General features: G+C 43.1%; 1 protein-coding gene across 1 annotated transcript in view; it reads right to left on the bottom strand.

The window, feature by feature from the left end:
• Positions 1 to 501: 501 nt before the first annotated feature.
• Positions 502 to 26522, bottom strand: part of LOC146789325 (ATP-dependent translocase ABCB1-like) — a 1722143-nt gene continuing 1696122 nt past the window's right edge. Inside the window, exon 29 of the mRNA XM_085631119.1 lies at positions 502 to 1372. Coding sequence (XP_085487245.1) covers positions 1175 to 1372 — 198 coding nt within the window. The 3' untranslated portion in view covers positions 502 to 1174. The remainder of the gene's footprint in view (positions 1373 to 26522) is intronic.

Below are 26522 nucleotides of genomic sequence, written 5' to 3'. Positions count from 1 at the left end.
TCTTGTTGAAACTCTGTTGCCTCTAAGAGAAATTACTGGCATTCGGGATAAAATACCGAAAGAGGAGAGAATTTGCGAAAAGTGTTGTTTACAAGTTCAAGATTTTAATCATGTTATTTGTGTGTCCGGAGTTGCAAAACGCTAGGCGTATTTTTTAAGACCTTCAATCCTCAAATTCAACATTCATTCTGCCCATGAGGCCCGTTCATTTGCCTTCTCCCCACCAAATGTAATGGTCTGTCATAGGACTTAACAATTTTTTAAAACTTTCTTGGCTGTTTATCAGGTAATTTTAATGTTATTTCTTATGTTGTAATATTTTGATTTTTGTTTTATTTGGTTGCATATGCATCCTAATATTGGTTCTTTTGCTTTTTAGGAATGTTTTGTTCTATTTTGTTCCTTGTACGCTATATTTTGTACTTTGTTGTTTTATATGGCTGTTTTATACTCCTCCGCATTCATAGTATATATGATAATAGATTTTAAGGACGCAGCCGTGTACAAAGGAAGAACTATTTATTGAATGCAATGCATTTCTTGTTTTATCTGTTGCATGTAATTTTGTGGACCTCTGTAGGAGTTCCATATCATAATAAAAGTTTGATACTTTATTCCTTATACACACAATACTACCACACTTTAGTGCTACACGTCAATGGTATTCCTGGAAAAAGATAATTGCATAAAACACAAATACGAAGTATCCTTTATGTTAGAACATTTAAGTGAAATTAATGTCAATAAATGTAAAACTAGAGAACAGCAAAGTACAATGTCTACAAACTGTTCAAATCATTAAAAAAATACATTTCTTCTCATGAAATTCATTTAAAAATGCATTATTGCTTTTATTGATCATGCACTTGAATGATCATCCACCAACAATCTGATCATAATTGATAAAAAATAGCCACTATAGAATGGAATGTACCAACAAAAAGTAAAGTTGGAATGTGAAATATCAGTGGGAACTTGTTATACATAAAAATGACAGTCTATGGTGAGTTTACTGTTCATGAATTTCAGTGATATTTATCTGACACTAGGACCAATCATTTGTTCTAAGAAAACAGGGTCAATATATGAGCATGTTAAAGAACGAGATGAATATAAATTCACAGTTGATCACTTCCAGAGACGCATTTTACAACTTCATTATTTCTTCGAATGATTAGTGAGAAACCTGTGCATTTATTAAATCATAGTATTTCCCTTGCTTTGCTAGTAATTCGCCATGCGTTCCTTGCTCTACTACTTGTCCATGTTGAATGACCGCTATGACATCAGCATTCTTCACAGTTGACAATCGGTGAGCGATCACAATACAGGTCCGTCCCAGTCTAGCATCGTCCAACGCTCTCTGGACTATCTACAAACAGAAAAGCGTACATGGCATTATTTAAAGAATAAAACATTTACCCACAGCAAAGATTTTTTTAATGCTCACTATTAAATTTAATGTTCAGAGACAACCAAGTATGTGTTCATTATATTCATGAATAATTCTTTAAAGGTTTTATATGACCAATGTTATCTATTTCATTCACTTTTCATCAAATGTGGGCAATTAGTACACTCTGTATACTGTGATTTGTGCATTAGGAAAGGATACTTTGATATTAATAAATGTCTGACAGAGGCCAAAACCTCTCTGGCGCTGCGTGTCTTACCATTCAGAAGGGACTTGGTTCATCGGTTTCCGTTTGAGTGACCCTTTTGTGTAGGGGCCAAGGCTGATCTCTGTGTATATTGACACAGGTGGGCTACAAACTATGGAAAGGAATGTGTCAGAGAGTAGTTATCAGTGATTGAGAATAATTAAAGGACTCCACCCATCACACTTCATTCTAGAAGTTACCAAGAAATGCTGGATATGAGTCCTTCTTTTGTTATGTTTCATACAGGTACCCCAATACAGGCTCAGATAGCAACCAAACCTCTTAGCTACATTTTCCCTTGCCATTACATTGCATAACAGTTCTTAGTACTGAACTTTTACCTAGTTATGTTACTGCTTAAATGACGTGGGGTTTTCTCTGAAAACATGCCTCATTCATTATGCATGAGGATTCTTGGATTCTCAGCAGGGCTAACATCTCCTGCATAACAACTATGTAAAAGGGTCATTCCTTCCGTCATCCTAGTCCAACATGACACAGCAAGGTAGATCCCCTGTGGATACCACTTTGGGTATATAAACACTATATCTTCGCTGAGGCGAGAGAGGAGAAAAAGGACTTCCATGCTGACACACTGATGCAAGATGCTGAGATTCCTGCGCGCAGACACTCCATCTCGCAGTGGTCTGACATCCCTTGCAGGGTGTCCATCTCGAGACCAAGACAGGGTCCCACAGTCTCTCACTTTAGGTAATAGGGTTGGCTTCAGCCTAGGGGGATTCTTTGCTCGACACCTACATACATGCTAGGTACACATAGGTACATCTAGTTAGGGTTACATCATAGGAGTACACATTATTGCAGAATTACCACTGTCTTTCCCATTGAAAATAAGATTCAACTTAACCAAGGTCACTGATGCGATAAGTCCCAATCCATCAATGAAGCCCCCCCCCCAAGGCCTGACGGGGTTCTGATGGATCTCTACAAGGAGAAAATTGATTTTGGCCACCTGTTATTGCCATTGTGGTTAACAGTGCCGTCATTAGCGGCCTCCCAAGTTCTTGGCACACTGCTGTGATTATTTCCATATATAAGAAAGTCTGTAGACAAGATCCCCATTGTTATAGGCCAATTTCTCTGTTAGACTCAACAATAAAAATAATTGGGTATATTATCGTCAGTGGGATCAAGAGCTGGTCTTGCCTGAACTAAGTGATTTCTCCAGTGCAATATGGGTTCAGAGAGGGGCTGAAGATCATAGAACCATGCCTTAACCTCTGTGTTTTTATTAGTCAAATGAGGGCCACTCTTCCTTTCTTTTATGGATTTAAGCAGTGCCTTTGATAGATTTAATCATAGTAAATTATGGGAAATCCTGTTATTCTTGGGGCTTGATGCTGATTTGGTTGTTTTTTTATTTGCTTTACACTGTGGGGAATGTGCACCGTAAGGCATGGACCAGTAGGTGAATGCAGTGATTCCCTTGATTTTGAGTGAGGTGTGTGCCAAGGCTGTGTTCTGGCACCCATCTTGTTTGTTCTTTATATAAATGGCTTGAACGACTGCCTGCAATCGTCAGGGATTGGTTTGCCCACATTAAGTCCACTTCAGTACCGGCCCTCTTTTTTACAATGCTGTCTTGATGTCTTGTACCCCTAATGGTTTGAGGATTTTAATTGATAGTTTTGTTACCTTCATGGACAATTTAGATTTGGAAAATAATACGTCTGAAACTAACTACATGACATGTGGTTCTAGAGTATCTAAAATGGGCCCCTTCTGTATCAAGGGAAGGCGCATTGAAGAAGTTGATAATTTTCCATACCTAGGAATTAGGTTTGATTCTAAATGCTCATGGATGTCTTGTATAGCTAATCAATGTATAAGCGTAATTCATTCTATTGGGGCTCTATTTGACTTTGCAAAAAGAGTACATAACAAACCGATCCAGCCTCTCCTGGAGGTCTTTATGGGAAAATGTTTACCTGATTTAACATATGATACCAGAGTTTGGGGTACCTCAATGTTACCAAGTTGCAGGTCGAGGAGAACCGTTTTACCGGTGTTTGCTTGGCCACTACCTATTGACTCCTTACTTCTTGTTACATGTGGAACTGGGTATCATGTATGTATCTCATCTAACTAGAGCTACACCATTTTTGCTCTGGGTTTCTGTTTGGGCAAACAAGTATACCACTCTTAACCAGGAGGTTATTACAGACTGTATGAATTGCTTGACGTGTAATGCTCTCCCCTTGGCTTAGTTATGTTCAATCTACAGCTAAAGGATGGATTGACCTGTTTAATTCTCTCCACTCGCTTACTAAAGTCGATATCTCCCAAGCTAAAAAGCTGTGTATGAGTTATTGTGAGACATACAGTGAGCAGGAGGAGATGAGTAAACCCTAATTGCAGGACAAGGCTACTGTCCAAACATCATTAAGCCTTGAACCATATCTGACCTGGGTAAAGTGCCCCTTGGAAAGATCGATCTTAGCTCCATTTTGACTGGGAACTATAAGATCCCAGCTTTGCTTTCCCCCGGGCCAATATGAGGAAGCATCTGTTTGAATCTGCCCATGAAACGAGACCTCTGTTCAAACTTGAGAACATTTGGGATTTGTTTGTAAATATGAGGTTTTCAGCTTTATGTGTGGTTTATTTGCAGTAGAGCACACAGTAACTGCTGCTAATGAAAGTAGAACAACCCCATGGAACCTTTTCCCTGTTGGTCAGTAAGGGCCCAGGAGTCACCTTCACCCACAGACTAGTACCAGGCATAAATGTGGCAAACCTGGGAACCCTCTTCTGAGCACTATTGCCCTCACCTGCTCCCAGGACAAAGAAGTGGACTCAACAGTCAGCTAGCTGTCCTTTTGCTAAGCTAGAGGGATATAACAATCTGTGATAAGCCTTTTTCTTGAAGATCCCAACTGCGTAGTACAAAATGGACCTGCCCTGGATCCTGCTGGTGGCTTCTGCTTGAATAAGTCTTGACCCACTGGTGTATTCCTCCTAACATTCTGAAAAACTGGAACTTAGAATCATTTTGGATCCAGAGACCTCCAGATGACTGAGATAAACCTGCCAAGTCTATGAGACGAAGGTGCCTTGTGGTAGGGCCAAAGCATCAGGTTGCTCTCGCTCAGAGCTTTTCCGCAGCTGCATATGTGCTTCAGCGGGATGTTGCAGAGAGGGTCTCAGGCCTCATGGAGCCCTCTTTGACTACTGCTTGCGGCCTTGCCCTGCTGGAGGTATCCTTGCTCCACAAAAGTAGCTAAGTCAGAACTTAGACATTTTCCCCAGGTGAAGACACGAAAGTATCCGCCCAGCGAATTCAGAATTTCTCCCGCTTGGAGCTTTCCCTCGAAGAGCCATCAGCTACCCAGCCTTGTGGAGGCCTTCTTGGTCACAGCCTACAGCCTTGCTCCACTCTTCAGAGACTAAGGGCCTTATTATGAGTACGGCGGTCAAAGGGACAACCAAACCCTTGGTGGTGTGGCGGCTACCGCTGCATCGGTGGATTATCTGCTGTATTACAACTTCGGTGGTTGGACTGCCATGGAACGGCCACAAGTGCCGAGTATCTGCGATCCCTCAGCAGTGGCACGGCGGACGGGGCAGCAATATGCTGGTGGTGCCACTGCAGCACAGCCAATCATATTATGAATTTCCTGACCTCCACACTTTTCATAGCAGCAATCTCACCATGAAAAGTGTGGCAGTCAGGAAAGTAAATGGGCCCTACAGGGCCCCCTGGTGCCACTTGCATTGGGGTGCATGCACCCCAGTTCCTGCTCGGCATGGACTGCACAGTCCATTCTTTCAGGAACTTGCTTTGGCTTTTACTCAGTGCTGCAGTTCAAAGTCTCACTTATGAGCCCTAGAACTGCACATACGCAGTACCACCAAAGCTCCACTCGCCAGACCATGAGGAAACTTGAAATCTGACGGGAGGGCATCGGTCAAGTTTGGTGGTCTGGGAGTGAGGCGTGGTGGTCCACTTCCACACTGCCAAACTCATAATCAGGCCCTAAGTCATAAGGGAAAACTTCCGACCAGCCTTAAATCGTGCCTAGGTCCTGGTCAAATGCAACCTGATGACCACAGATGGTGCTTAGTGCTTCTTTATTGAATTTTCATTAAAAACTTCATATGTTTTGTTTTCCAGGTTATTATTGAGTTGCGGTTTTGACTTTTTAACTGTTTTGAGATTTCTCAATGCTTTACACATTTTCCTAAATGAAGCCATTCTACTTTTTGCCATAGCTACCATGGGTCAAACTCAGGTTTAAATTACTAAAACCTTTGCTGGGCCTTGCAAGAATAATGACATTATTACTTGTGGTGGACAGATATCTACCCAAACTGATAATCCACTTTCTTACAGCACCTACTGACTACATTTTGTGAAATCAACAAACTTTTTTAACTTTGTGAATTTTAAAGATTCTTTTGCTATTTTAAAACTTTTCAAGCACATTTATTATAATACACATACACACAATGTATGATTATGCACAGGCATACTTCTACATCACCATAGTTCTGGGAACATAAAGATAGAATGTGAAATGTGATCCTTCAGATAAAATCTTAGTATGGAAGAAGAATAAGATTTCATTGAGTTAGAGGTACAGGGTCCTGTGAATAACTCTAAGCATATATACCTTTTACTATATTTACAAAGGTTTAAAACAAACAGCATTCATAATATAGAAGTGATGATTTCTGTTCAGTATTTGGCATATGTCTCCTTGTATTCATGTAACCATACAAATGAGGGGGTGGATAGACCTATGTCTGAAAATACCAACACTGCTGTACTGTGTGTAACATTACATTCATATGTTACACATATCTCCAGCTTACACAAATCGGTGGAAAACTCCATCTCTACTGCATTAGAATTCAAATGGAAGGGGTGTGGCGAAGCTGCCAACCAAGATAGGCATGTAGGCTTGCAGCCCCAGTAATCCTTACCAATCCTGAGCTCCTGCATAGCCATCCATATGACGCAGTAGCATACAGCATCGCCAACCACAGATTGAAGCTGATTGTTGAAGCGAAGATGGCTCTGGGTCTGGCTCCACGCCGCGGTGTCCCCTCTGAGGCCTGGAGGGACATGTTGGGGCCTGCTGCGGAGGTGTAGTTGTGAGAGCCCCTCCTGAATGGGGTTGCAGAGCAGTGCTGCTTTGTGGGGTGCTGAGGCAAGGGCTACTGGGCCTGGACCCTGTTGAAGTCCTGCGAAGGGAGAAGAGGCTGGTGAGTCATCCTGTGGTGACTGAAGTCCGCTGACACTCAAGCTGGAGCGAAGTTGGAACGGGACCTGCCTGAGACCTGCCACCATGGAAGGAGAAACAGGAGTCTTGCCGTCAGTGTTGGAGAGCCGAGACCACTGACGATCACCGTGTAAGAGGTAAGCCTGGCCTGCCCTCTCCCCCGTGGCCCTGACAGGAACCGCAGGTGAGCCTGGGTAACCGGTAGTGGGCCGCAGCGAGCCGGCTGCCTTGCACCATCCCTACTTCAAGCTGCTGCCTCCTGCTGTGAAAACTTGCTGAGGCAGGGGCCATTACGGTGAACTTGAATTGAATTGAGCCTGCAGTGCTAGGGGCGGGTGTGGCCTTTGTTGGGGTGAGCCGGACGAGCTGTGGAGCCAGACCGGGACCCCTCCCTGGCCTTGTAGTGCTGCATCGGCTGGCGTGATTGCACCAACAAGATTGAAGCTCCTGTGCACGCATGAGTGGGACCCCCACCTACTCCTCACATTTGAAAACTTGTGCCTCGGATTGCTGATCCATAAACACTTTGGCATCCCGAAACACCAAACTGCTGGCTTATCCTATGCTAGATGTGGAGCCTGATTGAGCAGCGTTGAAAAGAAAAGGGGGTATTAATTTATTTTATGTATTTATAGGTTTCATATAGCGCTAGCTAGACCCGAAGGTATAAGACCGCTTTACATAATCGTGAAGAACACAGAAAATCAAGGCGCTTATCATATGGTGCGAGACTCATTAAATTCTAGTACACGCAAAAAATAAACAAAGAAAATCTTTAGTCAATGAGCATGGATAACCATAGGAGGGCAAAAGAACTGTATGTGTTAAGGTAGAGTAACACCTAGTTGACAGCAGAAGCAAAAAACTGACTTTAACAGAGGATCTAGTTCTGTAAAGAGAGATAGTTAACAAAGTTCAGGATGCTTAAGTGTTAAAGTCGTAGATCGCTAGGTAGCGAGGTTCCATATGCTAGGTGCATTTCCAGAAAAATAGCGAGTACTGTTTGATTTCCTTTTTAGTTTGGAAGGTATGAGAAGAAGTGGATTGGAGCTTCTCAAAGTTCTGGTTCTTCCAGCTTTCATGAGATTGTTGTCTAAATAGTTGGGGATATGTTAGGGAAGGGCTTTGTGGGTGATACAGGAAGTCTTGTAAGTACATATTCCTTCGATGGGAAGCCAGTTGAGATTCTTGAGGGCTGGTGAGATGTGTTCAAACTGTTTAATGCATGTTATGAGCTGGGCTGCCATGTTTGAAACTGATCTAAGGGGGTGCAAGGTGAGTTTTGGGCGTCACTGAGAGTATGGCATTTGCATAGTCTAGTTTGGAGAGGACAAGAGATTGAAGAGTCATCTTGAAATCATCAGAGGGAATGAATGTTTTAATTTTCTTGAGGTGTTTTAGTATGTAAAGCGCTCCTTTGGCTGAGTGTTTGATGTGATCTTTCATTGACATGTTATTGTCCAGGATGAAGCCTAAGGACTTTGCGGAGTTGGAGAGAGTGAGAGAACAATTTAATGCAGCCATATCGCTGAGCCATTCGTGGATTGGTTAGTGGAGAACAGAATTATTTCTGTTGTGTTGGGGTTTAGCTATAAGTGGTTAGACTTAAACCAAGATTGTATCTTGATCAGTGTGGCGTTGAGATGTAGGATGTCACTGGGTGAATTGATTTAGTAATAGAGTTGAGAGTCATCAGCATATCGGTGATATTTGATTCCTGTTTGCTTCAGGATGTTATTATGGGGTTCCATGAAGAGATTGAAAAGGGAAGGAGAGAGAATAGAGCCCTGGGGCATGCAGGTGTGACCTGTGTGGGTTTAGAGAGACAGGAGTTGATTTTGATTTGTTGCGCTCGGCGTTGTAGGAATGATGTGAACTATTTTGAGACTGTGCCATTGATACCAGAGTAGATCATCAGTGATTCAAGTAAGACTGGGTGATTTACGGTATAGAAAGTAAGTTGAGGATGAGTGACCCTTAATAGCAGTAGGATGGTAAAGCATTGCACAAGACCCTGATGCTCTGCCCCCCTGGGCAAGGGGACAGTGGAAATCCTGACCCACTATAATGCCGAGAGACTCCACTGTGACCCCCACCCTGGGAGCTGGCTAGGACTCTGGTGGTGCAGTGAAAAACATCTCTGCATATTTGCGTTACAAGTGCTGCCTTGCAGGACACTACCCCATAGCCCACCCGGCATAGACTATGGTGCATGTAGACAGCAAACAACGCCACCTAACCTTCAACAGAACAAAAGCCTCGAGCACCACACCGGTACACACAATGGTGGGTGGGGAAAGAGTCAGAGATATCCATGACACAGCCGGTTGGAATTGATGCCCTTATGGCTGAATTGCGGTCTGGATGTCAGGCGATGGAGGGCCGCTTCAACGCCCTTGACAAGAGGCTGGACACAATGGGCGAGTGAATAGACCTCCATGAGAATAGACTGGATGCTGCTGAGGGTAGAATATCATATCTGGAGGATGGAATATCACAAGACACAAAAAAATTGAGCTGCTATAAAAAGTCATAAAAACAATGGCTACAAAAACAAAGATTTAGAAGCGAGGGGCAGAAGGAACAATATTCAAATTCTGGGCCTCCCTGAGACCACAAACGCTGGCCATCTGGACCAGTTCGTGGATAACCTGCTGGTGGACCTCTTCAGTAGAGACTCCTGCACACCTACATTCGTTTTGGAGAGAGCCCATTGCTCCATGGGGGCTTGGCCCAACATTGGCTGTCTGCCGAGACCCCTCATTGCCCACATGCTGAACTTTAGAGACAGGGACATGGTCCTGCGCCTGGCTTGAGATAAGGGTCCGTTCAACTGGCAGGACTCCGCACTGACTATCTTTGCTAACTTCATGCCAATGGTTCAATAGGCCAGATGGAAATACAAAGGAGTTAAAGCTACGTTTCAGAAGCTAGGCCTACAATATGGACTGATATATCCGGCACGACTCTGGGTAGACATGAATGGCAAACCACGCATCTTTGAAAATCCCACTGCGGTGCAGGAATTCTGCTGGGGATACTCTGTAGAACGCCCCCGCCGGGTCACGAATCACCTGGGAGCACACATTTGGATGCTATTTTGATGCCGATACAAACCTCGGCTCAGAAACATAAATCAGACTCGCCCTGGGGAGAACACACCCAAGCTAATGCCTGGAGACTCGGAGAACAGTATAGGAACTGTGGAAATACTGCAAAGCATAGTTATAGACTCAGGATGTGGTGAACCACGATACCTCTCCTCAGACTACATATCCATCATATCGAGGGGAGCCTACCGAGGCATTGCCACACCCGGTGCAATTATGCACAAACTTAGACTGATTGCGCTTGTTGGGAAATAATTAAAAATGTTTCTATTGCTATTGGTTTGGGGAGATGTCCTTGGAAAAAGAAGTCTGGGGATGGGAGGGGGGAAGGCGGGAATGGGAAGTTGTCCTACGTTCGGACCAGTTGCAATTCTGTTACTGTTGCTGAAGCAATGTCCAAGGCCACAACCGTATCCATTACTCCACTCATTACAACATGTCGAGAGGTGAGGACAAGAACCCATTCGCAGATATCGCACTGGCAACCTGGAATTTACAGGGGCTTAATAACTAATGTAAAGGCAAGCAGTTACTGCGTTACCTATAACGCCACCAGGTAGACATAGGGCCCGATTCACAGAACTAACTTAAGACTAATTCCTAAACTTACTACCATTTTGGTATTCACAGAAGGCACTTACTCATTTTGGTATTCACAGAAGGCACTTACTCATTTCGGTATTCACAGAAGTTAGGAGTCCTAACTTTAGGACTCCTAAATGCCTTCTGTGAATACCGAAAGTCTTAAAATTAGGATTTTTCGCAGTTTAGTAGTAGTATAGTTAGGACTCCTAACTTTAGGACTCCTAAATGCCTTCTGTGAATACCGAAAGTCTTAAAATTAGGATTTTTCTCAATTTAGTAGTCCTAAGTCTAAACTTAGGACTACTAAATTGAGAAAAATCCTAATTTTAAGACTTTCGGTATTCACAGAAGGCATTTAGGAGTCCTAAAGTTAGGAGTCCTAACTATGCTACTACTAAACTGCGAAAAATCCTAATTGTAAGACTTTCGGTATTCACAGAAGGCATTTAGGAGTCCTAAAGTTAGGACTCCTAACTTCTGTGAATACCGAAATGAGTAAGTGCCTTCTGTGAATACCAAAATGAGTAAGTGCCTTCTGTGAATACCAAAATGGTAGTAAGTTTAGGATTTTGTCTTAAGTTAGTTCTGTGAATCGGGCCCAAGGTCTTTCTACAAGAAACTCACTTACCTCCTAAAACATCACACACGTTTGCTACAGCTTGGGGCCAACACTGTTTTTTTTCTAATTATAGCTCATATGCCAGGGGGGTCTCCATATTGATTCACAAACGAATACCCTTCCATCTGCAGGAGCTCCATACCGATGTTGAAGGGTGGTAATTAATAGTAATGGGGCAACTTGTGGAGCACTGTGTCCTACTGGTGAATGTGTACTCCCCAAACACAGACAGCCTGGAATTCTATATCCACAAACAGACACAAATGGATAAACTTGAAGCAGATTACATCTGCATAGGAGGCAACCTTAACATACTACTTGATCTAGACCTTGACGGCACCGCACATGCCCCACTCACAAAGCCCCACATGAGAAGAGCACTCCAGGAGATCTGTGGCATACTCTACTAGTAGATTCCTGACATCAGCGTTACCCCCTCCAAACTGCATACACACACCACTCCTCTCAATACGACACATGGACTCATCATGATTACTGGTTAATAACCCCCACCCTTCTCCCATGGATATCCTCCATATCACATCTTCCGTGTATGCTATCGGATCACTCCACTGTAATAGCTAAACTGTGGGTCCCCGGCATGGAGGGGTTTGAGAGACCATGGAGATTCCTAAGTATGGTTGGAGTATGAGCAACCCAGAAGTCAGAATCCAAATTATCTTTGGAAACACGCAACTCTATTGAATGATTTTTGAAAGGCCGATGAGAGAGAAGCTCGATACCTGGGGAACTATGCAGCAGCTAGGCGATACGGGGAGGGGGAAGTCCTGGACATGCATTAGCTAAACTGCCACACCCACCCTTCCCGTGAGCAATCACACATCTCTGCTATCAGGCAATCTGACGGCACACTTATAACTGATACCATCGGCATCCAATCCACAGTGCTTGCATATTACGTTGCCCTTTACACCACCAAACTATCCCAAGATGCCCATTACCAGACACAATAGCTGGAGGAGATTGCAATGGTCTGGCTCCCTAAGGCCCACCAACAATTTTAACCAAACGCTTCAGAGTAGAGCAGATTGAACAGGCCATCAACTCAATGGACGGCTCCGTAGCACCTGGCCTAGACGGATAAACAGGTAGTTTCTATAAAACATACAATCAGCTCCTGGCACTGCAGCTCCTGGAAGTGTACAGTGAAGTGAAGGAACAGGCCTTACTCGCACCCACCTTCCATGAAACAGTGATTGTCCTGCTTCTTAAACCTGGGAAAACCCCGGCGCTCTGCGGATTGTACTGGCCATTATCGACTCTGCATAATTTTGATAACAGAATCTTCGCAAAAATGCTGGCCACCCGCCTCTCGCTCCTTATGGAACAAATATTATCCCACGCCCAAACTCGATTCATCCCACATCTGAACCTGCTCTCCCTCTTTGCAGTGATACACACGATGGATCCCTCCGTGCCTGCCGTGGCAGCGCTATTGGATGCTGAAAAGGCATTTGATTTGCTGGAGTGGGACTTTCTACATGCTACATTACAAAAACTGGGGGTCCCCCTTGGCTTCTCCTCCCTTATCCATTCATTATATACTCTAAACATAGATCAAATCCGACTAAGCGGCATGATCACACAATCATTTCTTCTATCGTGAGGAGCCAGACAAGGATGCCCATTGTCACCCTTTGTTATTCATAATAGCGTAGATCCACTAATATGACAACTATACGCAAAACATGTACACAGAGGATTGCAATTCAAACCCAACTCGTTGCTGGTCACACTGTACGCAGACGACATTATTCTTTACATAAGTCACCCAAATGATAACCTGGCACCAATACTCCAAGAGATAACACGCTATGAGGCTGTCTCAGGCCTTCATATCAATTAGGGCAAGTCCAAATCCTTCCCCCTAGCAGCTGCAATGCAGCCTGTGGTGAGTCTATTCCCCCTGGTGTGAAACGATACCTCAACTAAATATTTGGGAATACACATACATACGTAAAAAGAACAAATACTGCAGCTTAACTATGGCCCAGCAATGGATAAGCTGGCAGAATGGGTGCAGCAATGGATTAGACAGCCCTATTGATGGTGGGTTGCATTGCCACCATTAAAATGGTAGCCTTGCCCAAGTGTTTATACCCTTCTCAGAATATACCCATACCGCTAACAAATGCATTCTTTGCCACGCTTTCTTCTACTCTTACGGGACTGTTGTGGGGGGACAAGCAGCCTAGGCTGGGTGAGACTGACCCTCCCATATGAGCATAGAGGCTTCGGAGTTGCTGACTTGCATATATATTACCTAGTGGGCCAATGCAGCTTCACAAGACACTGGTACCACCCGGATGCACATATGCCATATGCCAAACCTGAGGCGGATCTTGCTTCTCCCATGGCGTTAGCTGCATACTACCAGCAGGCTTGCCACGCGATCCACAAGTCATAAAAACAGTATCTACTACTAGCTTGGCATGGATGAGGCAGCTGTGAATGATGGGAGGACATCTACTATACTCCCCCGCTATCCCACTAGCAGACAATCCCTAGGTACCCATTACTCAGGAAGCGCTAGTCCAACGCACCTTAACTAAGTTCTCCTTGAAAACGTTTGGGGACATTTTTCCGGAGGGACACATCTCCTTGCGTACTGAAGACACAAATTTCCAAAACGTTCCCCTGATAGACCATTTTGTCCTGAGACGATTACAAGGTGCCATCAGGACTCAGATGCCATTCTACCAATTAGAGCCAGAGGAGTTTCCATCACTGACCATGCACATAACCTACACAAACGGACATCACCTCATCTCAAAATCATATCACACAAGCTTAGTAGTAATCATCACGCGCGATGCAAAAATACGGGCCACATGGGAGCAAGACCTAGGGTATCCCTTGCCAGATCAGAAATGGTATACCAGCTGGGTGCAAACAAAACTAATATCCTTGAACCACCACCACAAACTATTACAGATAGATAGATAGATGGATAGTTTATTGTTTCAGCCAAACAAGCCATACCAATAAAAATTTAATATACAGCTCAATTATCTTCAATAGTTCATCAGATCAAATACTACTATGCAGTTCATTTAAGATCATATTAGTTCATAGCCTAAAAATGTCACTCCTATTTCTCACACAAATAAGAATTATTATGCAACTATTTCGTTTAATACAATATAAAATAAGTTTAAAAACAAGCACCTTATTTGCTAGTGAATCATTTTGTCAATACTCATTCTTTCAACAACAATACCTGTGGCGTAACTCACTTAACCTTGCAACCAAGCTGATAAATTCTTAATGTATAAATTGTATGTATAATTGATTGTGTGCTAACTTGATCTATACAACTCCATTAGAAGATTGTCCAACTTGCTTGTCAACATTTGAATTTAAATGTACGACTGGTCTTTGTTTCCATGCTGCGAAGATAAAAGAAGAAACAGCCATTGTAATAGCTCTGTCACCAGATCTCATTCAGAGAGCCTATGCCTCTTTGCAAGTTCTAATGTTAGATGATAAGAAAATTGGTCACAAATAATATCTACGGATGTGGGGGCATATCAACAAGGGCTTTATCTCTGCTTTTTTGGCTTTAAAAGCCAAAATATCAGAGATAAAACTAGCGCCCTATCAACAACAGGGTGCTAACATGCAAATTTGCATGTTAGCACCCTTTTACTCTACGCTTCCCCTTGCATCTCTAATGAGATGCAAAGGGGGCGTTCCAGAGTAAAATAATAGGAGAAATGTCGCTTAGCGACATTTCTCCTATTGTCAAGAATATTGCTAACCCTGTTAGAGACAAAAAAAGCAGCGCTAACCTCGGTTAACGTTGATTTTTACGTCTGGTATTTTTCTGACTTAGCCATGATATCCTATGGAAGGAGGATATCATGGATAAGTTTGTCTGTCCCTATCAACAAGCTAACGTAAGATTATCGCTGGCTTTCCAGCGATAATCTCACGTTAGCCACGTGAGGATTTTTATCGCTATTGAGATAAGCGTTGCTAATAGCACGCTATCTCAGCGATAAAAATCCACGCTAGCCGGCGATAATTATCCTAGCGCTAAGTGCGCTTAGCGATAATTATCACCGGTTGTTGTTGATATGCCCCCAAGTAAGTAAAGTGGCACAGCGAAAGAAAATGTGTTAATGTTTTGCATCCTCCAAGGGGACAAGGGCACTGCTCCATTCCATCACATGGTATTTTCTGCTTGAAAATCATATATTTAGTTTTATCAACGTTAATGGACAATTTCCTTGCAACACAGAAGGACTCAAAGCCGTCCAATAGTCGGTGCATTGCTATCTCCGTTCTTGCCAACAGTACTGCATCATCCGCAGAAGCAAAATTGCAATATAATCGTTGCCTGCTTTCGGTACATCCAAATTAAGATTTTTCAGAGCTGCAATGATGCCATTTATGTAACAGTTAAAAAGTATCGGGCTAAAACACAGTCCTGTTTAACTCCTCGCTCGATTGGTATTTTGGTTGTATATTCCCCTTTTATGCTACATCGGATTCTTGTGATGTTACCAGAGTGCACAGCGATTAAGGGCTTCAAGATGTCATCAGGGATGCTCATTCTATTTGCTCATTCTATTTTGGATTTGCCACAACGTTGGGCGATCAACGCTATTAAAAGCTGTTTGAAGGTCCACAAAAACCAGGTAGAGAGGATAGTTTTTAAGACGTATATATTTAGAACAAATTAAATTCAGTCTGAAGACCTGATCTACCGTACTCTGGTCCCTCCTGAACCCAGATTGGTATGTCGTTATCAAATCTGAGTCTTCCAACCATTGATGGAGTCTTCCAACCAAGCGGACATGCTTAAGCCAGACCTGCATAAGCCTACGCTCCTTAATGTACCTGGTATTACAGCCACATCGACCCCGATTTTAATGCACATCGCCACTTTACTTCAAAACTGCTTTTTAGAACTGCTTTTAACTGCATATTGCTTATTCTGCTTTTAATCGCATATTATGCTTTTACTTGCTTACTCTCTCACTCCCCCGTCATGACCTATCTCTTAGTCACTCTGTGCGCTCCTACCCATTCCACCGCGGGCTGCCCCGTTTGTGTGGCGGGAGGTTGCGCTGAAGGAAGCGACCCGGGGGTAGTTCCGGTGGTTACCAGAAACAAAGGGTTGCGGTCTAGTGGCCGGACTCCCTACTTTAGGCGATGACTGGCTCGACGCGCAGCAGACGCGCGTGCAGCGGGCATGCTGCTGGTGCGCCAAAGGCAAGCTGGTCTGCGCCCATCCGTGCCCGGACGTCGCCAAGAGCTGGAACCCCTGCCAGTTCCTCCCCAGATAGTGCCAACTCTGAGGGCTATTGCCGCACAAATACACGGGATGGTTTATTAGAGATTAAACATATTCTCACCAACCCTTGTGAGCACCTAGCATACCCCGCCCTTTCCCCTCTCACTAATCCTGAAGGGCCTTTCATATGCAGGAGTTGTAGGTTTCAGAGCATTGCCCTAGAAGACACTCTAACGCACTGCACACCTCCTGATTTGACAAAGGGTTCTAGGCCCTGTGTGAGTATTCCACAAGGTCTTGTCCAGACCCAGCCAACAAACATAAGCTGGAATTGATTTTTGACCAATGTCAGATCCCTCCCTAAAAACGCTGTTAAAATAAGGGACCTTTTGTCTGATAACGACCATCACAATGGTTTTTTGACCGAAACTTGGATCAAATCCTCCTCCAACCCCGCAATTGCAGTGGCACTCCCAGACAGCTATCGAATTCAAAAACTCAACAGACCAGGACGGGCAGGGGGAGGTTATAGCCATTATACATAAGGAATCTATCACAATCTCTAATATCTTGAAGATCAACTACCACTCACTCAGCGGGACACACTTTAGAACTAATCTTAACTAATTCCTCTAACATTATCTGTGGGGAAACTCGTCCTCTAACTTGGTCTGACCATTCTTCGATAGATTTTCAAATCATGACTCCCAGAAATCATTCTACCCCTAAAACCCACGCCACGCGTTGGTACAGACAATGGCAAAAACGTAACCCTGACCAGTTGACGACTCTTTTCTGCTCCTGGAACAGTGACAAGGATATGGGTAATGTAGAAGAACAGCTTGCCCAATTTAATTCTATTTTACATTCCACTATTGATCACGCAGTGCCTCTGAAACAACAGATCCACCCCCCCAAACACTCTCAAACCAGTTGGTATTCCCCGCTCCTTCGGACTGAAAAGAGCCAGTGTAAGAAATTAGAACGAAAATGGCGACATTCACATAATGCACAGGATAAAGAGAGATTCAAAGCTGCATTGTCCTCTTATCATAAGAATGTAAAGTCCGCACGCAAATTGCATATCGCCTATATCAACTAGAACAGGCCGGTAACAACTCAAGGACTCTATATCAAATCCTGAAGTCCTTCACAAACCCCAAGGCATGCAACACTGTAGAGGTCCCCTCTCAACTTTCATGTGACAACATTGCGTCCTATTTTATCCAGTAAATTGGCACAATCTATCATAAAATTACAGCAGCTAGTGGTATTTATATTAATCCCTCTTTAGAACACTCAACAATCTCTGTCAATACCGCGCAAATGCATAACTTTCCATTACTTACCCCTGAAGAGGTAGAGTCTCTGTTAACTAAAGTAAAATCAGGGTCCCCCTCAGATATAATTCCGGCAAAGGTCACCTTCCGGCTTACCAAACAACTCGTTACTCCTATCTGCACCATCCTCAATAGTTACTTGAGGGATCGCAGACACCCGCCCGAATGGAAAGCAGCACAAGTTGTTCCCATTCGGAAAAACCTCAAAGCTCCCATAGTTAAACTGTCTAATTATCGTCCCATCTCTCTGCTCCCCCTTCAGAGTAAGTTACTAGAAAAAGACATCAACAAGTACTTATCGGAGTTTGTAGAAACCTCGCATTGCCTGGATGTCTCCCAGTCAGGCTTCCGGGCCAAGCACAGTACCAAGTCTGCTCTGATAGAGGTAACTGATACCATCAGAATGGCACTGGACAAGCTGCTTGACCTATCGGCGGCATTTGACACCATCTCGCACCAAATCCTATTGGAGAGACTTCAGGACATCGGGGTTCAAGGGGCAGCACTGATGGGGTTGACAGATTTTCTAACAGATAGAACTCAGACAGTTACTATGGGCACTTTTAGATCCAAGACCACCAAAGAAACCAAGGGAGTACCCCAGGGCTCCTGTTTGAGCCCTACCCTTTTTAACCTTTATATCACTCCCTTGGCCAAATTAATGAAGACACTAGGGCTCAGTCCCATATCATATACGGACGTCACGCAGCTCTTACTCTCTTTTGATAAATCCAGCCATAATACCCAACATCTTCTCAGAGGGCTTGAAGACCATTGCTGCCTGGATGAGGGCCAGCTTCCTTCAACCGAATACCAAGAAATCGGAACTTATGTTGTTTGGAGGCGCGGCAATAAGCTGGTCACCCAGTTGGTGGCTGGAGGAACTGTGCCGAGCCCCCACCCTGAAAACACTGGTTAAGAATCTAGGAATCTGTATTGACCAGAAACGTACGCTCGAAGCGCATGCCACCACTACCACAGGAACTTGTTTTCACATACTTAGCCTCCTTAGAAGAGTGTTCTCTCTCTCTTAGCATCCTCCACACGAAGAACACTGATGCAAGCTCTACTGTTAAGTCGACTAGACTACTGCTTCCTCGGACAAACTGCAAATAGTCCAAAATACTGCGGCCCGACTAGTAGCGAATGCCCCTCCCAGAACATCCTCTATACCGCTTCTATACAAACTCAATTGACTCCCTGTGAGGAAACGAGTGAGATGTAAGATCTGCTGCACCGTTTTCAAAGCTCTCAATGGTCTAGGCCCCCCTGACCTGTTGCCTAAATTGTTAAGGTATACACCCTCTAGGCCTCTTCGTTCAGGATCTAAACTACTTCTCTGCACACTGAGAATTAAAAAAGCCCGAATGGGAGGCAAGGCATTTATCTACCTAGCCCCTACTCTCTGGAACGAACTTCCCTACCACCTATGCAAATGCCAGAATCTCCTACATTTCAGGAAGCTACTGAAAACCTATCTTTTCTGAGATGTGTCTTTCTGGCCAAAGTACGCTGCCCCAGCGTGGAGATACCCCTGACTGGGTGATTTGGGCACTCTACAAACCTATAAATATCAAATATCAAATAAATATCAAATATCAAATTGATGTAAGCGAGAAAAAAGTTATTTTCTAAATATTTTACCCACACCATCAAGTAGAGAAATCGGTCGATAATTAGCGACAAGATCTCGCGGACCCTTTTTGTGGATAGGCATGATTATTGATTTCTGAATGTGGAATTTCTCTTCGGGTCCAGAAAGTATTAAAATTTTGGGTTAGAAGTGGAGACCAAAGAGTTACCTGGTTGCGAAAGACATCAGATGGAATTTTGTCTGGTCCAGCTGCTTTATGAGGCTGTTGCACCTTAATTGCTTGCTCAACTTCCAGTAAAGTACATTGGTCCTTTTGCCCTCTCATCATAGAATTTGCTGCAGGTGTAAGAAATGTCGTAGATGTCTGTCCGCTTTCTACGTTCGAGTTCTGATTTCCACCTCCCTTATTCCCAGTGACAGTATAGTTATCAGCTGTTGGTTATTGACAGTGCAGTACTGGAGTATCAGGCCCACTGTGCAAGGATTCCGCGTCTTTTTGTATAACGTGCTATAATGTTTTACCCAATTTTGAGGGCTAATGTTCAACTCCATATTCTTCGGAGGAGCTTCACAGCCACTTCTGATAATTCCCCATAATTTCTTAGCATTTCGTGAAGACATTGCGTTCAGCAGCTCTTGCCATAGCTTATGCGAGTAGTATTCCTTTTTGTATTTTAAGAGACCCTTATATTGCTTTCTTTTCTCCAAAAAAAGCTGTTCATTTTCTTTTCCTACATATCGGTTTTTGCACATTCCTCGTCATACCGATCCTTACCATCCTGGGAAAACTTCACAGGGTAACAATTAATTTGATACTCTCTTTCCAAGGTTGTTTGTGCCAATAACTCCTCAAACTTATGCATTTGTAACTGTTGTTGCTCCATGTTATTCACCGGTACATCTAATATCATATTGTGTAATGTTATCCATTTTGAACTAGTAGTGTAGATATCTATTTCCTTGCCATCTTGTGGCTTAATAATATTTTTCCTATTTGAATTTAAAATAACTTTTTGACTTTTTGTAATTCTAGTAGAGTTTGAATCATGGAGATAAGGTCTCGGGTATTTCAAGAGCAAAAGCAATGGGTCTTGATCACTTTCGAGCCTGCTAATTACTCCCATATCAATGATGAGGTGCCAGGCTTCCATATTTATTGCCATATAATCAATAGTGCTTTGTCTGGTGCCAGCTCGATATGTTGACTTAGGTGGGTTGTCTGATTTAGCTCGACCATTGAACAGACGTTAACCTTCCTCTACCAGGACCTTAAAAATTAATTCCTCTTTCTTTGTTTTCTTACAATAATCTCTTAATGGGAGAGGTATCCCCCAAGTTCTATCCTCTTTGATTAACGATTCATCAAAGAATAGTGGGTGCATCTTTGTATTGAAGTCACCACAAATGACAAACTATTACACTTCAAGTTTATTTGGCTCGTGTATGTTCCCCCCGCCAAACTTTATCAGCTGGACCCCAACCGCTTAGGCAACTTTCCCAGATGCCATGCGCCTACTGCAGATTTTGCCCATATGACTTGGACATGTCATAAAATAGCTTCGTACTGGTGTAACATATTCATGACAATATCTCATATGACACACCTCACTATTGAACCCTCCCGGCTGCTTGCACTCATTGGCTACGTCCGGACCTTTCCGAAACCCTCACGGAGATGCGTGGCAATCGCACTACTACTGGTGAAAAGGGAGCTCGCCATACACTGGGGAAGCAAGCGATTGCTCGATAGGCACACCTGGATAAGGAGTCTGATACACTGAGACACAAATAGTGATCTGTATGCAAACCTGCAACTCCCTTCATCTAGACCTAGAGATATATGGCAGCCATTACGCACCTATCTTCTTACACTAGAACCCGAAGTGGATAAACAAACATAGCAGGAGTCACCGGCCTAATTGGAGGGTGTAGTGTAAAAAGGGACATCATGGCTATGAGATGCCTTAAGATATCTTAAATCCCTATACCTAAGGTAGACTGTATACACTGCCTGGTGTGATATGCAAAATGTGTGGATGTACTTATATGCTCTATGTTTATTTATGTAACACTGGGGTATGGACACAGCTGTTCATTGTTTTGTATGCTTTTCTCCTAAAAAATGAAAAATAAAGTAAACAAAATAAGAATTCAAATGGAAAGAAATATGAAAAAGGAAACACTGGAGCTGAATCACTCACACCAGTCAACAGTCATAACTTCAACCATCTAAATGCTGGTTATATCAGGGGATCTGCGCTGTTCCTCTTCTGTTATGTAACCAGTTGCAGCTATTGTCATGCAGCATGATGGATGAAGCAGACCATTCTGTCGAATAGGAACTTCATTGAGCAGAAGTCCGATGTCATAGTCAACTCTGTAGTTGACAATTGTGCTGAACTATGGTCTGGTTCCTCACACCCTCAGAGGAGCAGAGAAGCAAGCCTTGTAGCAGGAAGTCGCCAAAAAGGTGAATGCACTCAGGTGGAATTTAGGTTTGTGGAGGAGAGAAATAGGACAGCATGAAAGGAGGTGTGTGAAGCATAGCTTTATGAAGAAAGAAGTGGTCAAGATCACACCATTTTATTAAGCCTGTGGACCAGCATATAAACTCCATTCTGCAATTTCACCATCTGCATGGCCTGTCTCTTCAGGAGACTACTACTGTCAGCAAATGTAAGATCTAAACAACATAACACATACCACATACATTCTGTCCTTGTAAATGCCACCACGGTCACTTACAGTAGACTTACCAGTCTTTTGACACAGTAATTTCAGTACTTACTCACATAGTTGCCAACCCAATGAACAATGAAGCAATGAAAGCACATTATCCTACGTCGATTTTTCTTTCTCATCCCCTGTGTATGCACAGTTGCAAGCATCCGAACAACCAGCAAAGGCACATCACATCCCAAAAACCTAGCCATGTATTCCTTACAGCAAAGTATGAACCAACCACACACTAGAGAAAGATGCAACTTAATATTGTACAATGTAACTACATCTCTCAACAAAAATGTAATTACATAAGTGAAATTGACAAAACCATTGACATTTCTCAAATTTGCTCAGCATGTGTAAAACAAGTCTTGTGAAACACCAGCAGGAACCTATTTTGCAGGGAAAGTTCATCACCTAACAATATATATATCAAGACTTAGGGTCTGATTTAGATCTTGGCGGGACCACAATGGAGTGGGCTTTTTTTTGCAGTCTTCCCACCTGTCAACCTGGCGGTCCATCTGGCTGATTTGGAAGGTGAAGTGTAATGGGTAAAAAGACCCCTGCGTCCCGCAGACTCTGCCAGGACTTCGTTCCGTGCCCATTCACTGGGGTGGGTGGCAGCAGGCGGGACTTCAGGCAGCATTCCCACTGTAGGTGTCTGGCTTGTTTCGAAGGGAATTCCTATGGTAATCCCTCCAACTTCGAGTCGGCAGAACGGGTCAAAAAGGGGTAAAAACTCACCTATTTTACAGTTGCAGGCTGTGGATTCTGCCTCTTCACCTTAATCCAGGCCCCCACCTTGATTGCGACAGACCGGCACCCCATTGTGACAGACTCAAAGGTAAGTGTACACGGTGTGTGCGGGTATACAGTGCATGATGTGTGTATGTTGGCGGGTTGCAGTGCAAAATGTACAACATGAGGTCAATACGCGTAACCTACATACTGATATGGACACATACACAACATATGTGTGTTATACTGAAAAAATTCAATGTCTCCCCACCACCACCCTTGCCCCCTGTTTTCATTTTGCCAACAGAACCCCCACCCCCCGCCCAATGGGAACATCCAAATTGATTGGGCGGGATCCCACTGTCAGGACGACAATGGAGGGCAGGTCGCAAGCACAGACGTCCGCCGTCACCGCAATCCTCTGTGTATCGCAAATACATCTAAATACGCCGAGTAGGGCTCAGTCAACCTGACCGAGTACTGGAGCCTGCAGCCACGGCAGGCTGGCGGTCAGACTACCAAGATCTAGAAAGTCCCTTATTTTTTATGCAAATTGATCAATTCCTTAAAATGCGAGACAGTCAAGTCAAATTTTACTAAAAATGCAGACATTCATAACATTTTCATGGAATTTACAAAAGTATTTGAGAAAAAAAAATGCAGAAATTTCCTAAAAACACAACTTTCACCATAGAACGCCCTGTGTTGCAGGTCTCTTAGCCAACTGCCTCTGCATCTACAACTATTATTTTCATTGGGAACATGTGGACTGCCAAGTCAGACCAGATGGAAGTAAGTGCTCCGAAAGTCCTCATCTGTAAGAAATTGGGTTATTAGTTGACAGAGGTGGAAGCCCCACTCAAATAATAAACACAATCCTTGTCAGTGTGCACCACAAAAGCCACTAAATTAACCTGTGCTTAGCTCTCTGGTAGCTTGGTAAAAAGCAGTCAAGCTGAACTTGAGAGACAATGCATAAAGTAATTATGCAGAACACAAACAGTAATAAAGTCAAAATACAACACAAGAAAATGTCCAAATCTAATTTTGAAAATATAGTACATTTTATTCTATTACATTACACCTAAACCAACCAAGTCAAATGAGTAGAACCAAAAATATAAATTTTTAAAGTATTTAGGTGAAAATAGTGCCAAGTAGCGCAAACCGCCACTTATGGTTATCTGGTTGTGGTAGATCAGGGGAAAGTCTCCAGTTAAAAACGATTGAGATGGATCCTGTGTCGGATACAGGGACCAGGTAACACTCCTTGATGAGTTACCTTCTCAAGTCCAGTGCAAAGAGTTTAGTTTATGCTGGAGGGGGCCACAAGGAGCAGGCTTGCAGCTCAAGGAAGAGGGTGAGCTTCGCAGACGGGCATTGCTGTACCACGAAGAGCCAGCCAGCACAGCAGCTTTGTGTTGGTTGATTGTATTATATCGTATTGTAATTGCTTTTATATAGAGCTTACTACTCCTGACGAAGCGTAGAAGCACTTTTTTGGTGAGTAGCACGCTACTCCGGAACCCATAAAGGATTAGTGGTGAATTTGTATAGTGAAATATGAAAGCAATTGGAGTGACGGCTATGTTAGTCTCTTGAGAAGGATAGTGGAGGGATAGAAGAAGGAAAAGGTTTGCATTTATGTAACGCCTGCTACCCCTGATCAGGTTTTGAAGTGCTTTCGGTGAGTAGCATGCTACTCCAGAACCTAAACAGGATTAGAGGGGGGTTAGTATAGGGAAATATGAAATTAATTTGAGTGGTGGACATGTTAGTGTGTTATTTTAATCAAAAATGGATGGAAGAGGGATAGAAGCGAGAAGGGTCTTATTTTTCTGTGTTCATAGAAGTGGGAGGGGGTTTGAGATGGGTAAAGGGGAAGAGTCAGAGGGAAGGGTTCAGAAAGGCTTGTTTGGTCGATCTGAAAAGTAAAAGAGGTGTGATACAAGGAGGGGTAGAGGAGAGAAGAGTCTAGAAAGGGTTATTTTGGGGATCATAGTAAATGTATGGGGTTTGGGATAAATGAGACAGTGGAGGTAGAGGATATATTGATGAGGTATAGTGTGATAAATAGGGTAGTGCATTGGAAAGAGTTGTAGAATGAGGTTTGAGATGAGTCTGAGTTGAGGTAGAGGATATATTGAGAGCGGCAAAGGGTGAGAAATAGGGTAGTGCATTGGATATGCTTAATTAGAAGCAAAGTAATAAACATATAGATTCATAAGTGCATGGAAGGTATATATATATATATATATTCATAAGGAAGGTAATGTATGTAGATTAAAGTTGTGTTTAATAAACTCAAGCTTTCAAGTGTTGTATTTTAATTTATTTGTTTTTATTTTTTGTAATTCAATAGTGAAGCAATTGTAGATAAGTAGCTATGATAAAAGATTTACTTATTAATGCAAATACTTATATACATGTAAAACATAGAACGAGGTAACTATAGTATGTACATTTATTAAGCAGAACTAACGACTATCTATATTTTTTAAAACATAATTATTATACACGTTTCTAAAAAAGCAATGCACATATGTAGATACATATCTATAGTCCAAATAAATGCCTATTTACATGGGGCTATGCTGTATTTTTATGTTTGTGTATGGTGGTTATGTGGGAAAGAGACACTACTTGAGTAGTCTTCTGAAGATAAGGCTGTTATCCATGGATCTTATGGTTGGGTGTAAAGAGTTCCATAGCTTGGCTGCTTGAGCAGAGAAGGATGTGCCCCCCATGTTTTTTTTTCTTGTACGGTGTGATTTTGTGGCAAGGTGCCACTCTAGAGTGGAGGTTCCTTTGTTAAATGTATTTGACAATTTTATTCCTGATGAAGAGTGGTCCTGTTCCATGTGTCCCTTTGTGGATGATACAAAGCAGCTTGAATGTGGATATTCTGGCAACCGGTAACCAATGCAGGACTTTCAAGGCATGGTAGATGTGGGCTTGTTGCTTTATATGTAAGAGTAGTCTGGCAGCAGAGTTCTGAATCCGTTGTAGTCTTTTCACAGTTGTTAAAGGTGATCCGTGGTAGAGGCTATTGGCGTAATCAAGTCTGGACAGAACAAGAGAGATGGTAGCCTGAACCTTGTGTTGAAATCCCAGATGGCGGAAGATGTGTTGCAGAGTTTTTATAGTAACAAAACTTGATTTTGCTAGTTTCTCCACTTGGGCATTCATTGATAGCTTGGGCTTTATGGTCATTCCAAGGTTTCTTACTTCCTTTGATACTTTAGGCAGTGTTCCCAGATCATCAGAACAGGCGGCGAACGGGTCATAATTTTCCAATCACCACACGTGAGCATTTCCATTTTGGATTCATTCACTTTGAGATAGCTTCATGTCCTCCACTGGTCCATGGATCTGAGACAACTGAAAATTGGTAAATTTGCAATGTCTTTGGGGCATTCCAGTTGAAGGAGTATTTGTATGTCATCTGCATAGTTATAGCACATGAGGTAAAATTGATTGATCAGTCCCGGTAACGACTTCATGTAGATGTTGAAAAGCATGGGTTAGATGATAGAGCATTAAGAGACCCCTGCTTTTGTGAAGTACGGTTTGGACGGGAAAGGAGAGGTAAGGATGACATTAGTTCTAGGATGAAGGTAGGATGTGATCTTGTCTAGA

This window comes from Triturus cristatus, chromosome 10 (assembly GCF_964204655.1).
Source record: "Triturus cristatus chromosome 10, aTriCri1.1, whole genome shotgun sequence".
Classification (NCBI taxonomy): domain Eukaryota; kingdom Metazoa; phylum Chordata; class Amphibia; order Caudata; family Salamandridae; genus Triturus; species Triturus cristatus.
This window is presented reverse-complemented; position numbering and strand designations above follow the sequence as displayed.